The 16,237-nt window shown below is 37.9% G+C and overlaps 1 protein-coding gene across 1 annotated transcript; it reads left to right on the forward strand.

Annotated features, from left to right (window-relative positions):
* The first annotated feature begins 330 nt into the window (after positions 1 to 330).
* Positions 331 to 1,048, forward strand: LOC115632157 (general odorant-binding protein 56h). The gene is made up of 2 exons (XM_030529186.1): positions 331 to 395; positions 451 to 1,048. Exons 1-2 carry the CDS (start codon positions 342 to 344, stop codon positions 793 to 795), a joined length of 399 nt encoding a protein of 132 aa, XP_030385046.1. The 5' UTR covers positions 331 to 341; the 3' UTR covers positions 796 to 1,048.
* Positions 1,049 to 16,237: the final 15,189 nt, after the last annotated feature.

Here is a 16,237-nt window from a genome sequence, read left to right on the forward strand (position 1 = left end):
AACACATACGTGTAGTATCGCTCTATAAATTTGTACAAATTATGGCACTGTGAGATAAAATAGTGCCAACATTTTTAAACAGTTTGCCGGTGTTAGTTGCACCGTCATTTAAAAAACCAATAAGATCATCGCGCTGATCTTACAGCTGCCATTGACAATGACTCGTGCCATGCTAGATCGTACTTGACTTTTTGCTCAATTACGTAGCGTGACCAATTCGCCGTTGCGAGCCGATAATCAGATGCATAGAAAATCAAATGGGCGACAAAGTGCAATGAGCAAGCTATAAAAGGCATTCGAACAAGTCGGCCAGCGATTAGTCAACTCTGAGCCACATCATCATGAAGGCAACAGTTCTATTGACTTTGCTGCTGGGTTGCCTAGCGGCGACTCTGGTAATTCGTAAGTAATATTAAGCTGGCTAGTAACTCATACTATGCTTGTAAGCAGGCCGATGATGCAGAAATCCAGAAGACAGTGGCCAGTTGCATGAAAGAAAACGGGGTTACACCGCAGGAAGTCGCCGACCTAAAGTCGGGGAAAACCAAGCCAGAGGACATCAAGGATAACGTCAAGTGCGCCACGCAGTGCTTGTTCGTGAAGAGTGGCTTCATGGATGCCAAGGGCGCCTTGCTGACCGATGCGGTAAATCAGCACTTTGCCGACACGCCCATAAAGGATGATGTGGCGAAGGCGATGGCAGCCTGCGGCAGCGTGACAGGCGCCAATCCCTGTGACGCGGCATTCCAAACAATGATCTGCATACAGGAACACGGCAAAGGCTTGGTTATATAGTGATCACAGCACCAAAGTCCGACACGACCTTTTTTATTCCTCCCAAATAAAGTTAAGCATGAGCATACAGAAGGAACAATTTTCGTCCTAAAATGTATACCATGGTTCACTACAGAGACTCAGATAATTAGCCAATTTATTACCCAACTATGTAACAAAAAAAGATTCCATCGACCTAAAGTGTGTAGTTTTATAAAGGCAACATATCTGACAATATATCTATTAAAATTGAGCGACTGCTCACAGTAGCGCACTTACGAATTTGCTTACGTGTCGACCCGATAAACGCACATCAAAAATTTGCTTACGGGAATTGCTCAAAAACGGCTTTCTTTTGTGATCTCGCTAACACTCTTCTCCGACAATCTGCTGAGTGCAGAAGCCAGCACCAAAGAATAGAGATTTCCATTACCATTAACGATTCTATGTTATGTCTATGCGTGTCTTTTCGTGTCTGTGTGTAAGAAGCATGTTTGTAGTAAAATGTTGAACAAAAGCAGCGCTTGGGCAAATACTTTATATATATATCCAAAAATATAATAAACTTGCACAGCGCACACATACTTGTATAAGGCATCTTTGTGCAAAATTTGGTGTCTCTAGCTCTTATAGTTTCTGAAATCCAGGTGTTCATACGGACGGACGGACGGACGGACGGACAGACAGACAGACAGACAGGGCTAGATCGACTCGTCTTATCACCCTGATCAAGAATATAGTATATAGTTTGTGTCGTCTGCCACGCCTCCTTTGCCTCTTACATTTTTCAGCTCCAGCAAACCTAATATACTCGAGTACATTTCATGTACTGAGTATAAAAATTGTTTTTAAAAATAAATAAATAATCTACACATATATGTATACAGGGTATTTCACAGTCGGGACACTTGACCTGAATTTTTCCCCCTTGTTATTTTTTCAATTGGATCGTTCCTTGACAGTCCTGATTACCTATGTACAGTACAAGGAGGGCAAAATATCTAATTTGGCTAACATTCCAAAAAATTTGCCAAATGTCTTTAATTAAATTATTATTTGACCCTACAAAGGCAAGGAAGGCGTGCGTAGAGTCATAGCCACGGGCAACAATTTCAATCGAACTCGCCTGGGTAGAGATATTTATTCTATTGGACTTATGCTGTTGCTTTTGCTATTATTTGGACAGAAGGCAACTATGTACATAACTGTTTGGCTAGGGTATATTATTACTTTCAAGAATTTTTAATTTCTGCATTGTAAAAATATTTATTGAAACCAAACCGCTCGAAGACATGAAAAGTTGGCGGACGCTCTGAGGACGAAAATAAGGACGAGAATGTCGAAGGGCCAAAGAAAAATAAAGCCCGAAATGCGGGAATGTTCATATCGAAGGGTGGTGTAAATATTATCTTAAGCGCTCGACTTTAAGTTTAAGGCTATAAAGTAAAGTAAAAGGCTATAAATTACTTCAAGGTTCAAGTTTATGAAGTTTTCTGCTTGCTTCCGATACGATCCGATTCAACACCCCACCCTTCAGTATGTTGGTAATAGCCAGTGAAACCTGCACAAACAAATTGAATGAAATCAACTCGTTAAAAAGTAAATAACTCTGATGAATGGCTAAAGTACACAAAAAGCAAACTGAACATGCAGGCAACCCGCCGGCTACGTAGGTAGTCAGGCCCAAGCGTCAACTTCTGGTTCTGCCCGCCACGTCGGCTGGCATTCAATTGAAAATGGAATACAAATAAAAATGCAAACAAGAGCAACGCATTGCCCCATACTGATGTCGACTAAGCAGGTAACTGCGCCTGCAGGATAAGCCTCTCCTACTGCCGGTCGGTGCGGATGCTGACTGGGAGTATGGACTGCACCACGGCTCAGAAAATTAATAGACCGACCTGCTCACAATGTGGCATTGCATAAAAATGAATTGAAAATTTTGAAAAGGCAAAAGGAAAATGGCTTGTAAGCAGTTACAAAAACACACAAGCAACAAACTGCAACCAACATCGACTGCCAACTAGAGATGGACGTGGGTTCTAATTTTAAAATTCTCAACGTGCACAACCATTATTCAACATCGGAAATTATGTTAGTTAGTGTTAAGTCTCATCCGGCATAGTTTGGCGAAGCCCAAATTAAATAACATACCCGTATGTATGACAGTTTTTTAAGTTATTGGAACATACCTTCTGTACGAAATCATTACGCCAATAATAAATAAATCTATTTAATAGCCAATTAACTCTGAAAAATGGATTAATTTTTCCAAAAATATAATTTCAACATTTCAATACCATTTCAGTGCGGGAAATTAGAGAAATTCCGAGTTGTATCATTCTTTTCATTTTTCACAAAGTATGGATATATATTCTTGATCAGTATGATAAGACGAATAGATATAGCGTCCGTATGTTTGTAAGAGTATCAACGCAAGGATCTTAGAAGGTACAAGAGCTAAAATCGTTTGACTCACAAATGACTCAAAATGTCTCTATTGTTCAGTTGTTTTGGATGCTTTGTGTGAATGCTAGTGTTTTAACTATGGATTTAGTAATTGGCTAATTTAATAATATCTACACGGGATATTAAAAATAGCTTTGTTTTAGATTGTTCAGAAAAACTATAAGGTTTATGCAATGATTATTATAGCCTGTACCCAAAGGGTGAAAGGCTATACTAGTTTTGTGCGCATGTATGTAACACACAGAAGGAGGCGTGGCAGACCCCACAAAGTATATATATTCTTGATCAGGATGAGAAGCCGAGTCGATATAGCCTTGTCCGTCCGTCCGTCTGTCCGTCTGTCTGTCCGTATGAACGCAAGGATCTCAGAAAGTATAAGAGCTAGAATAACCAAACTTCGTTCCCATATTCTCCTAACACCGAGAAAGTACGAGTTTGAGTTTTTTTTCGATGCACCCCCCCACTCCCCCGCAATTCGTGTTTTTTCTTATAACTTCCGTAATTCTCGAAATTTTGAAATCAATTTTGGTAGGTACATCCAGTTAGTACTAATGTGTCCGTGTGCCAAATTTCATCATGATAGGTCAATTCTGAAGAAAGTTATAGCCATAAGTAAAATCGCTGCTCATGCGCTGCCTGCAGCTCTGTCGGCAGCGCTACCCGCAGCTGTTGTTGTTGTTGCTGCTTTTGTTCAACTTTGTGCTGCATACATACACGCATATAAACACGCATAGGTACGTGATGTAAATGTATGCTGTTAAAACTGAACATAAACATGTATTCTAATTTAATTTAATTAATTAATTCATTCATTCATTTTTTTAATAATTTAATTTTTTTTAATTTTTCTTTTTTGTGGAGAGTACAGGCTATTTTACTGTCGGGCTTGCTCGACTGTAGCGTTCTATCTTGTTTTTATTTAGAAAAATGTCTTTGTTAGTATTTTTCAAAACCTCCCAAATGAGACTGTGGCACCAAGAATTGGTTTTATGCCGAAATTTGTCCGAAAAACTACATATTCGCACAAAACTAGAATACCCTTTCACCCTTTGGGTACAGGGTATAAAAATTATATAAATGCATCTATGTATATATGTATGTACATATATAATCTCTTTATGAAAATCGTGTTGATGTTGTTAAGTTGTCTTAAGTCGTCAATGGTTTCATCAAGAATCGCTGTTTCAAAAAAATCCTAAGCTGTGAGGTCGTTAGAATTTACGCGCGATGCCTTAAAATAGAAATAGAATCTATACATATGATCCATAAAAACTTCAAGAAATCTAACTCAGTTCTATTTTAAGGCGAAATAGTGCGCCAAAATACTGAATGCAGGGGCGTAGGCAGCTTTTGCCAAAGGGGGGCCAACAAATTAAAATTATGATTAAATAGTGCACTATGCATTTAAAAAATAACATATGATCAATGAAAAAACTTCAACAAATCCAACTCAGATCCATTTTAAGGCGAAATAGTGCGTCATAATAATTAACGTGTGGTCGACTTTATATGGCAAAATTTTTTGTAGGGCGGCAACGTCCCCCCCCCCCCTCCCCCCGCCTACGCCCTTGACTGAACGTGTGGTTGACTTCATATGGCCTACGCCCTTGTATGGGTACATAATAGAAAGTAGGCTTCTTGACTCCTGCATTCGACTTGTTTCTCTCTGTGTGCAATTACCGAAGAATGGTCAAAAGCAAAAATTCACTTTATATATATTTTATATATTTTAACATATTGGTTCGCTTAGTTGGCTTTATAGTTAGTCAGCTTCTCTAAGACGCTGCAGTTTATTAAAACGTACCTAAGCAGCAGCGCAGGCGAAAATTGGCGAAAATGCTCGTCAAAAATATGCGGTAACCAAAGCAACTCCTTTCTTTTGCAATCTACCCCAGACCATTGCCCAATTCAAACCCCATTCAACAACAGTTTCGCATAATTGTAAATTCAAGTGGAAATGAATGAATTTATACTAAACTCGACAGAAAACACATACCACCAACGAATGTATCCGTTGAAGTTGATGCCGCGTTTGTACCCAACGTTAACGGTTACCTTTCCCAATTGCGCACACAGCAAACAATATGGCGTCGCGTCGCATCGTGTCGCGTCGCACGGAATCACGTTGCCGCATATTTTCATTCATTTCAACGTCAACGTCTGCTGCGCCTGCGAGACCGATAGCAGCAGGAACTGCGACTGCGACTGCAAAGTTATGGAATGTATTACGGGCGTTTTTTTCGCAACCATGGCCATAGCCTGTACTCAGACAAAGCATCCACCATTTGAATGTGTACGTGGCAATGTGGCATCTCGGTAACGGCAACGGCAACGTCAACGGCTCCGGCACCGACACGGGCATCGCTCCTCTGTCCCACAAGTATGTACGAGTATATGCCTTTATTTATTTAACATTTCAATTGCATACTTTTGCACAAAGGCGAACCCAGGCAGGCAGAGCCCTTGCACACTGAATTCGAGGCAATGTCAATGGCTTTTATGCCTAGGGTGGCAACAACGGATTGTTGTGCTGACTAGCAACGAAAAATATCTGGAAGTTGTGCACGTTGTGGAGCCGTGAGCTATGCGTAGCGTCCAAGGCGGCACTGCAGTGCGGACTCGAGCAAGGCACCACAAATGGTCACCACGAATCCCGTCTTGGTGGTGGGATGGCCTCCGTATTTTTCGATGTTAAAGCCAAGTCGTTGCTGATTCGGAGCAGCCAAACTGATTTTTCTATACTCACCTCATTTTGTGGGCAGGCATTTCTGGCACCGCCTATAAGTATGCAGCATGCCTCAAGTTGCTTGGCCTGGTGGTGACATCGATTGTTATTGTTACACACACACAGAAAGTCGCAAATCGTCCATAGTAGTGTCTGTGAGCATGTTGTCTGCATGTTATCGGGAGTAAAATAGCTGTGGCTCACAATCAGATGTTAGACGATAGACGACGCTGATGGCAGGCTGAAGATTGATGGCTACGCCTAAAAGACGCCTGATTGAGTGGCAGTCTGTTTGCTTAGCATATTCAATAATGTCAACACTTGGCAACCACCATTTGCCAATACCTTTAAGTGGCGTTCTATGTTTTCGACACAATTTCGGCAGCCCCCGCCTGCAAGAACTATTCTCTGAATGCCTCTGACACTGAGTGAGATAAATTACGACAAGTTTGTAGGCCAATTTTGTTAACAAAGTAACGTAGCTACACACATACGACGCTATCCATAATCTGCTACCCTAATCCGCAGCTCCGATTCGCCTCCTAGAAGGAGGACTTTGCATCTGAAGCTAGTCCTGCTAATACTGTTGCGCCAGTCTCGATTATCAATTGAGCTTACAAGTAGCTCCTCGGGCCAATATAAAATCGTTATACTCGTATTTCTGCTTGGGATTCATCAGTATAATCAACTTCATATTTCACAGTTAAGTTGTTCGTTGCTGTTGTCGGTAATATTGGCTGCGATTGCATTGTTTCAAACGTTTTTTTTTGCATTACATAAATAAAATGCCTTATTTTCAAGCTATATATTAATTTATTTATACAACGACAAGAATACATATATTTATTTATTTATTAATTCATTAGATATTTATTTACTTTTTAATATTATTTAACGATGGTCGTCCCTTAAAAATTTCTCGCTCATACTTGTATAATTATCAACTCAATTACTCCATAGCTAGTGTTTTGTTTTGTTTTCGTTTTCGCATTTCAGGTCTGACCACAAATATTCAGAATGCAATGAACTACAAAACTAATAAATACTATTTTTGCTTTAGACATCTTTACGTATAGGGCATAAAAAGCTGTTCAAGTAACCAACTTTAATAAATAATGAGGTTTGGTTTGTAATAAAAATGCGGTATAAATGCAAATCTCATTTCATTCCATATACAGGTTTAACAAAATCCTGAGGCAGCTCGAAACTTAAACTTCACCTCCTACCAGCTCATACCCCACTCCCTTATCTATGTGAGGCATCGACACAGCCGGCGTGCCACAGTGCCATGACCCCATGCAACAACACAGTCAAACAAAAACTGCATTCACCTACCCTTCTTCCCTTTGAGGCAGAGAAAACCTTCAAGGTGCAAGTAAACCATTCACTCGCGTGCCTCTCGGGATACTTTGCGCAGCCTCGACTACTTTTTACTTTTCTTCAACATAATTTTGCACTTTTCAATTAAAAAGTATGCTCCCCCTATGCGCTATGGGGCGTGGCTGCCCCAGTCAAACACGCAGGGGCCAAAAGCGGTCAACAGAAGGGTAACCGGGAGCACGGGCCGCCTGTAGCAGCTGCCATAATTATAATTTCTTAATGAAAATAAAAACAGTGTTGATTTTTTTGTGCGCTGCTTTGAAACGTCAGCCCAAGTCCAACGAAACCCCAATTGAAACACTATTGAAGGTTGGGCGCTCCTCTGTTTGTTTCTGGTTTCTATATCTATACCCTGTACCCGAAGGGGGAACGAGAATACTAGAAAGCCTAAACGCCAATTGCTTGTAACAGACAGACTGTAAGTGTGCCATACTTGTAGGTACAGATATGATCAAGATGATCAGCATCTGTATGAGCGCAAGGATCTCAGCACTCAGTAATTTCCCATAACTCTCGCAATTCTCGGAATTTTAAATTCAAAGAAATTTGAATTCAAATTTAATCAATATCATCCGGTTAGTGCTTACACATAGCCACAAAAAGTCACACGTAGACACAATATATATATATATATATATATATATATATATATATATATATATATATATATATATATATATATATATATATATATATATATATATATATATATATATATATATATATATAATATTAATTTTGTACATTTAAACAACATTTTGTGTTTTTGTTGGAGTGGGTATATATATATATATATATATATATATATATATATATATATATATATACCCACTCCAACAAAAACACAAAATGTTGTTTAAATGTACAAAATTAATATTAAAATAATATTATATATATATATATATATATTTAAGAGTTGATATATCAGCATTTCTTTATTGTTAGTATTTTATTCTGTGCATTTTGAAAATGCGTAATTGATTTGGAAAAACCCGGTTATTTGAACTACTTCTGCCCGGACCGGGGCCCACCGACCCACATCTAATGGTGGCCAAGCAGTGTAAACAGTCATGCATAGTTCACGAGTGAAATGAAAAGAGACGGCCACATACACTTTTACACGTATATATTTTAGAAGTTGGCTTTTCAACACTCTGCAGAAAAATCTAACCCTGTATGGCGTATAATTAATGTTAAATGTAATGCTTAAACATTAAATAAAATGTGTCCCTACTTTCATTTTCGCTCTTTGGATTGATGACTGTGGCTGCCAAGTTTATGTTTACAAACTTCACGAATATGGATGGGAATGTGTATGCGAATGTATGTTTGTATGAGGGTATATGTGCACATGCATTCATATAAACACACATACATACATACATATGTATAGTATGTCTGTAAGTCGTCGCATAGTTGTGTGTTATAAATGTGTTTTTTCCAAGTTTGGCTCGAGCCGTTTGCCTTCGGCTGCTTCTGGTGCCACTTCCGCTGTGCGGAAAAATGCTTTTGATTTGATTTTCACCAAATGTCAACTTGACGTCACGTCGTCGCCGCCGCCGTCAACGACGGCGTCATTGAAGCCGCCTTTGTTGTGCTGCTTCAGCTGCATGATTTATTGTTTTGATGAAATTGCGTGTAAACAATTTAGTTGCTGGTTGGCGCTGTGGCCCAACTCTCGAATTCCCCAGCCCCTAGCCGCCCGGCCCCAACGCCCAACAAAATCGCCGCCCTTTAAGCTGGTATTGTAATAAAAACAAGCCTTGTTAACTTTTCAAACACTTAATTTAAACTGAAATAGAACAATAGCGATCCATAGCTCAAATTTTAGGCCAAGTTAGAAAATTATCTGGATACGATTGCACATCTAGGAAGGAAGGCTATCTTTTATATTGTGGGCAGACATGATAATCATAAACTGTTTTATTGTTTTTCAGAATACTCTTCATATGATGGATCCACATTTTTCACTCAGATGGGAGTTCCCTCAAATGAGTGGGGTCGACGAGTCGATATAGCCATGTCCGTCTGTCTGTCTGTATGAACACCTGGATCTCAGAAAGAATAACGAAACTTGGTATCCAGATTCTCCTATGCTGTTACTCTTTTGAAATTGTTATAAAATAGCAGTTAATACAGTTAATAATAATTGATCAACACTTAATAATTCGAAGTTTTATTTATTTTCTCCCACAAATTTCGAACCATTTGATATTTCAAACATATATTTTAAGAGTCCCCCGAGTGTTGAATTAACGAGAGTCAACTGTACTTTGTGGGGTTTGCCACGCCTCCTTCTGTGTGTTGGATAATTTAAAACTAAAGTAGATTACTGTACATACTTAGAGATTGCGTGTGCAAAGTTTGATTTATGTAGCTTTTGAAATGTGGACAGTATTGACGAAATTCTGTACCGGGGGAAAGGGTGGGAAATTCCAAAAAATAAAATAAGCTCGTCCTATCTCGGACTGGATACCAACTTTGGTTAATCTAGCTTTCATAGTTTCTGAGATCCTTGCGTTCATCCAGACAGACGGACGGACGGACATGTCTAGATCAATTTCTCACGTCATGCTGATCAAGAATATATATACTTTATGGGGCCGGAGAAGCTTCCTTCTGCATGTTACATACCTTGCACAAACCTAATATACCCTTTTTACCCTACGGGTACAGGGTATAAAAAGAAATTAATTCTAACATACACATTCATATGAATGGGTTAATGGTCCCTTTGTGAATGTATTAAACTAATGTACATATGTATAATATGTACAAATACATATAACAAAAGATGGCTTTAAAATCTGCATACATATTTTAAATATGTTATTATTATTTCATGAAAAAATTATGGGCTGTAGACGCACAATATGTACATAGATTTAAGTCTACAATACGTTATACTTTCAACTTGAAGCATAACAAGTAAAAAAGCTAAAGTCGGGTGTCCCGACTTTGAAATACTCTGTACATATGTTTACAATAATTATAGAAAATAAAAAAAAAAATAAATAAAAAAAAAATTGGATCGATTTTACCTCTCTCGGTATTCGAACTCACGTAAAGGGTGTATAATTGCACATTTACATAGCAATTGCGTCTGTGTGAGTGTATGTATGCCTATGCGCATCTATTCGTGTCTGTGTAAGCATTTTCGCAGTCAACCAAACAGCAACATCAACAACAGCCGCGGGCAGCGCTTGAGCAGCGCTGCAGCAGCGCTGCTGCAGCAAATATATTTATGGCTATAACTTCTTGGTAAATCGGTCTATCATAGTGAAACTTGGCATACGGACACATAATTACTAACTGGGGGTATTTGCAAAATTTTAGTTCGAAATTCCAAGAATTACGGGAGTTAGAGAAAATCGCATTTGCGGGGTAGAGGGGGGAGGGAGGGAAATTCCAAAATATACATTTTCTGCGTATTCACACAAGGCATCTTGGACTAAAATTTGGTGTACCTAGGTCTTATAGTCTCCGAGATATAGGCGATTATACGAATGGCAAATCGGGAAAACCCCCATAGGGGGGAAGTGGGGAGGAAAATCAAAAAAATAAAACAAACTCGTATAGAATACATACATAACGCATCTTCGTGCAAAATTTGGTGTCTCTATCTCTTATAGTCTCTGAGATCCAGGTGTTCATACGGACGGACAGACGGACAGACGGACAGACAGACAGACAGGGCTAGATCGACTCGTCTTGTCACGCTGATCAATAATATATATACTTTGTGGGGTCTGCCAAGCCTCCTTCTGCCTGTTACATTTTTCAGCTCCCGCAAACCTAATATACTCTTGTACATTTCATGTACAGAGTATAAAAAGTAATTAAGCAAATAAATGTATATACATAGATGTGATCAAAAATTTGCCATAACAATTACCAAAATCGACAAATGGATTACTACTTTAATAGGAGAACTCGAAAAGTGTTATGTGGCAAGTCACAAGTAGAACCCATGTAATGGTGTACATACATACCTACAATTGCTTGAATATTCAACAACTCAAATGCAGGTTTATATGTATACATACGTACATATGTATAGTATATGTATAGAGGTTGATATGTGTGAACATTTGAAAAGCCAAGGCATCATTTTACAAAACATGAAACAAATGCATAAGTAAATACCAGAAACGAGTGACTTTGAATATCCTCACAGGCTTATTGCTTACAGCAAATTTCACACGAACAACAAGCACACACGTGCATAAACATGCACAGCGAGCAGACAAGAGAACCGGAGCCTGAACGCATTTACACATTTGGAAACACAAACTCGAACACAAGCATAACAGACAGTTGCAAACATGCAACAGACAAATATGCGTGCTCAGGACTCGGGAGGATATGCGGCGCCTGGCTGTTGAAGCATAACATTGGCTGAAGCTAAGGAAGAACGACGTCTACAGCATCTCAATGGCAGTGGGTGGCCGTGGTTTAGGTTTGAGTTTCGGCTTGGTTCAATACTGAAGCTTTGGTTTGAGGCCAACCATGTCTGAGTGCGTTTTATAAAACGCATTTACGTTTATTGCATTTGTAAATTATTCACACAAGGATATTAAATGCAAATTGTAAAATAGACAACATTCGGCCCAACGACACCCACCCACACCAACGCTCACTTGTCATGAGATACAATATCCGTTGGATACAATATACATACTCGTATATTGGCAATGTATTGGCGTGCGAATTACTCAACGAGGCCAGAGGCAAAAGCAGGGACAGCACAAAAATGCATATGATTGTAGATGCGTTCGAAACACTTACAAATAAACAACTTTTCATATACATACATACATACTTATATGCATATATACATATATGCATACAAATATATGTGCATATGTATATGTATGTACATACATAAATCCATTTCATGAAGCATTCTTTATTATTTAAAAAAGTAATCGTACAGAATACAATTTTCAAACAAAATATAACGATGAATGTTATATATTTTGGATAATTTGTGTGTTTAGTGATAGTTGGCTGATGATGTTGCTGGTTCTGAAAACTAAAACCATTGAATTTTTATATTTTTTATGGGTCTACTCTTTATACCGTATATATGAACTGCACAGAGATAAATGTACCAGACAAAAGGAGGCAAGGCAGACCCCTTTGAATCCGTTTTATTTGTACAAGAGCTAGAGACGTGCACAAGGTATTTCAAAGTCGGGATTCCCGACTTTAGCTTTTACTTGTTTTGTATTTGGTGCTTTATAGTAGATAAACCAAGTAACTTTGCATTTGTGAGTGTACGAACGTTTTTTTAGAGGACTGTATGAGCCCACTCGCACATATGTACATACTCGTATGTTAGTACAGTGGCAGTGTCTGGGAATTTTTGCTTTGTCACAAACCACGCATTGCAGATTTGCCATCAAAAGTATTGCATTCCATTTAATACTATTAGCGAGTACAAATAGCAGTCTAGCTCTGCCTTCAGAACCGTCTCTATCTATTGCTTTTCCTGCCGTTCGATAAACTACAAACAAGTATAGTAAATGGAATTTGTTTGCCAGTTAGCAACCTGAACATTTAAGTGGCCAGCTAGACTGCTTCCATTATCGTATATCCCCTCGAATTGCATCTATAATCACATCATAATGGCAATCATGAGACAACGGAACAAAAATTTTGCAGATAAATTTGAATTTGAATTCTTACCACATTGTATAAAAATCACAAAACAAAAGATATATCCATTTTAAGGCATCGTTTAACTGATTCGGTAGGTTGCTGTGAAGATAAAAAGTATATTTCATATATATATATATTTCATATATTTCCAAACTAATTGCAATTGCATTCGTACGGGACAACCTCAGAAGTTGTTTTCGCGGACACTCGTTCAAGCCCCGATTTCATCGAAACCTGTAACAATATGACTAATTACACAGGCCTACCAAACAAATTTTTTGTTTGGTGCAGCTGTATCTGTAGTTGTATCTGCCGTTAGTCAATGTCAGCTGACACCTACTGTTCCCATTTGAACTCTTTGGCGGTCCTCTTTGAAAACAGTCAATTTTGAAATAACTCCTATGAAATTTATATTATTATTTTATTATGGCAAGCAAGTTAAGATGTTGTACCAACGATCCTGATAAGTTTTGTTATACAAGTACTTGTGGTGAATACATATTGAAAGATCAGAGAAAATCGATTACCAACACTGTAATTCGCTTGTATTTTGCTTACTTTGGTATTAAAATGTTAAAATGTGGCTGCCTCATAGTGTTTCTAAAATATGCATTGAACATTGAACTTAACAAGAAAATCTTTGAAGCTTGGAATACCAATGATTTAGCGAGAACAACAAAACGTCATCGTGACTACTGTTATTTATGTATGACGAATGTAATGGGAAACAACAACAAAAAACCGCTAAAAGTGGAAGTATCAAAATATTTCTTCAGCTATAAGACCTATTCTCCATTTAGACACTATTCCAATACCAAGTTTTCATCATTCAGCTTAGAAATCTGGGGAGGATAATGAGAAATAATAAGAAATTTTTAAAGAAGATGACGTTAAATACTGTGGAGACATCAAATCCTAAAACATTTCCTGGATTGAGTCCTGAGAAATTAAAAGCAGGAATTTTTGATGAGCCTCAAATACGTCAATTATTTTAAATTTGAACAAACTTTGACTAAAAAAGAAAAACTGGCGTGGATATTTTTTCTAGTATAAGGCTGATAACTACTTTATAGAGATTGTCGAGCAAATGCTGCTTAACTTCAAAACTTTAGGCTATCTTAGGAGATCTTAGTGAAGAACAAGGATAATGCTTCCATGAAGATATAAAATCAATAGAGAAAAGGTACCAAGGCAGATGGGAAATTCACATGATGGCTGATTACTGCTGTGGACTTATGCGTTATATTTGATATTTTTGCCAACAATTTTTTATACCCTGTACCCGTAGGATAAAAAGGCTATATTAGGTTTATGCAAAGTATGTAACATGCAGAAGGAAGCAGCTCCGACCCCATAAAGTATATATATTCTGAATCAGCATAACGAAAGAAATCGATCTCGACATGACCATCCGGCTGTCCGTTCGTCTCTCCGTCCGTCTGGATTAACGCAAGGATCTCAGAAACTATAAAAGCTGGAATAACCAAAATTGGTATCCAGATTCTCCTAGGTCCTTTAAAAAACTTTAAAAATATTAAATTATTAAAAAAAATCGAATTAATTATTTAAATTAATAAAGAAAATGTATTTAATACATACAAGACATGTTTATGTACAGTTTTAACAGCATACTTTTACATCACCTGTCTATGCCTGTAGGCACACGGACACATAAGCACTAACTGGATTTAACTACCAAAATTCCAAGAATTACGGAAGTTATTAAAAAAAAACACGAATTGCGGGGGAGTGGGGAGGTGTATCAGAATAAAAAAAACAAGCTTGACCTGCCTAGGACTCAGGGGAACCTGGATACCAAGTTTGGTTATTCTAGCTCGTGTACCTTCTCAGATCCTTGCGCTCATACAGACGGACAGACGGACATGGCTATATCGACTAGGCTTGTTACGCTGATCAAGAATACAGGGTGCGCCATCTTTTATGTCGGTATGTAAACATTGAATATCTTTGAAAATAAACAACCGATTTTCAAGTATGAGATATTTTTATTTAATTTGGTTCTGGTTTTCAACACTGGTCTACTCAAGTCAATCGGTTCACTAATAACAAAGTTATTCAATATTTACATACCGACATAAAAGATGGCGCACCCTGTATATATACTTTGTGGGGTCTGCCTCCTTTTGCCTGTTACATACATTGCCACAAAACTAGTATAGCCTTTCACCCTTTGGGTACAGACTATAAAAAATAAACAAACTTGCACAGCATACACACAGAAGGCATCTTTGTGAAAACTTTGGTCTCTCTTTCCCTTATAGTCTCTAAAATCTAGGTGTTCATACGGACGGACAAATAGGCAGACAAGGCTAGATCGACTCGTCTTGTCATGCTGGTCAAGAAAACATGTATATTCTTAGTGGGGTCTGCCGCGCCTCCTCCTGCCTGTTACATTTTTTACCTCCCACAAACCTAACACAAACATAACATTTCATGTACAGAGTATAAAAAGCTTAGTAAAAATGATATTCGAGCTAACAGAAATATTCAATGTTGGTATTTTCATAGTAACTCATATATTATCATTATATTCATATAAATATATCACATATTTTCATATTATTAATCAAGCTTACTTGTAACAACAATATCAAAGGAACAATCCTTACAATAATATTAAATGTAATCAATAACAATAAATTTAAAAGCGAATAATATTAGTATAATTAATTACGGTTTTTTAGAATATACCGTTCTAACTACTTTTAGTTCAGCACCATCGAAACAAAATGGTTGTGGATTTCTCTGCTTGTAAATTAATATTAATATAAAGAGTATAAGAATGGTTTTTTCGGGTAAGTTGGGAATCGACGATATCTTTTGAGAGTTTGCTAGTAAAACTAGTGGGTATACTCCTCTGGTCATATATGTACGTAAATACTTTGAGGGTCTGACGTGCCTCCTGTTAGGTGATTCAAAAAATATAAAATTTTGAACTTACGCTCTTACGGTTCGGGTATACCAGCCTTGAGAACCCAAACGTTCCGTATATGTACCTACTCGTAAATAATGCAGATCCTAAGCACCTGGCCCTGATTGTTGCCATAATAACGTCAATTAAGTGTCAATTATTATTAGCAGGAACCATTTCGCCATTTATAAATGCAAATTTGACTTTCCAATAACGGCGTCAATTAACACTTCCTCGGCGTGACTATAAAGGCAAGCAGCAAGCAAGGTTTGCAATCAGACAACACCACAGCC

Source organism: Scaptodrosophila lebanonensis, unplaced genomic scaffold (assembly GCF_003285725.1).
Source record: "Scaptodrosophila lebanonensis strain 11010-0011.00,11010-0021.00 unplaced genomic scaffold, SlebRS2 tig00000001-arrow-pilon, whole genome shotgun sequence".
Classification (NCBI taxonomy): domain Eukaryota; kingdom Metazoa; phylum Arthropoda; class Insecta; order Diptera; family Drosophilidae; genus Scaptodrosophila; species Scaptodrosophila lebanonensis.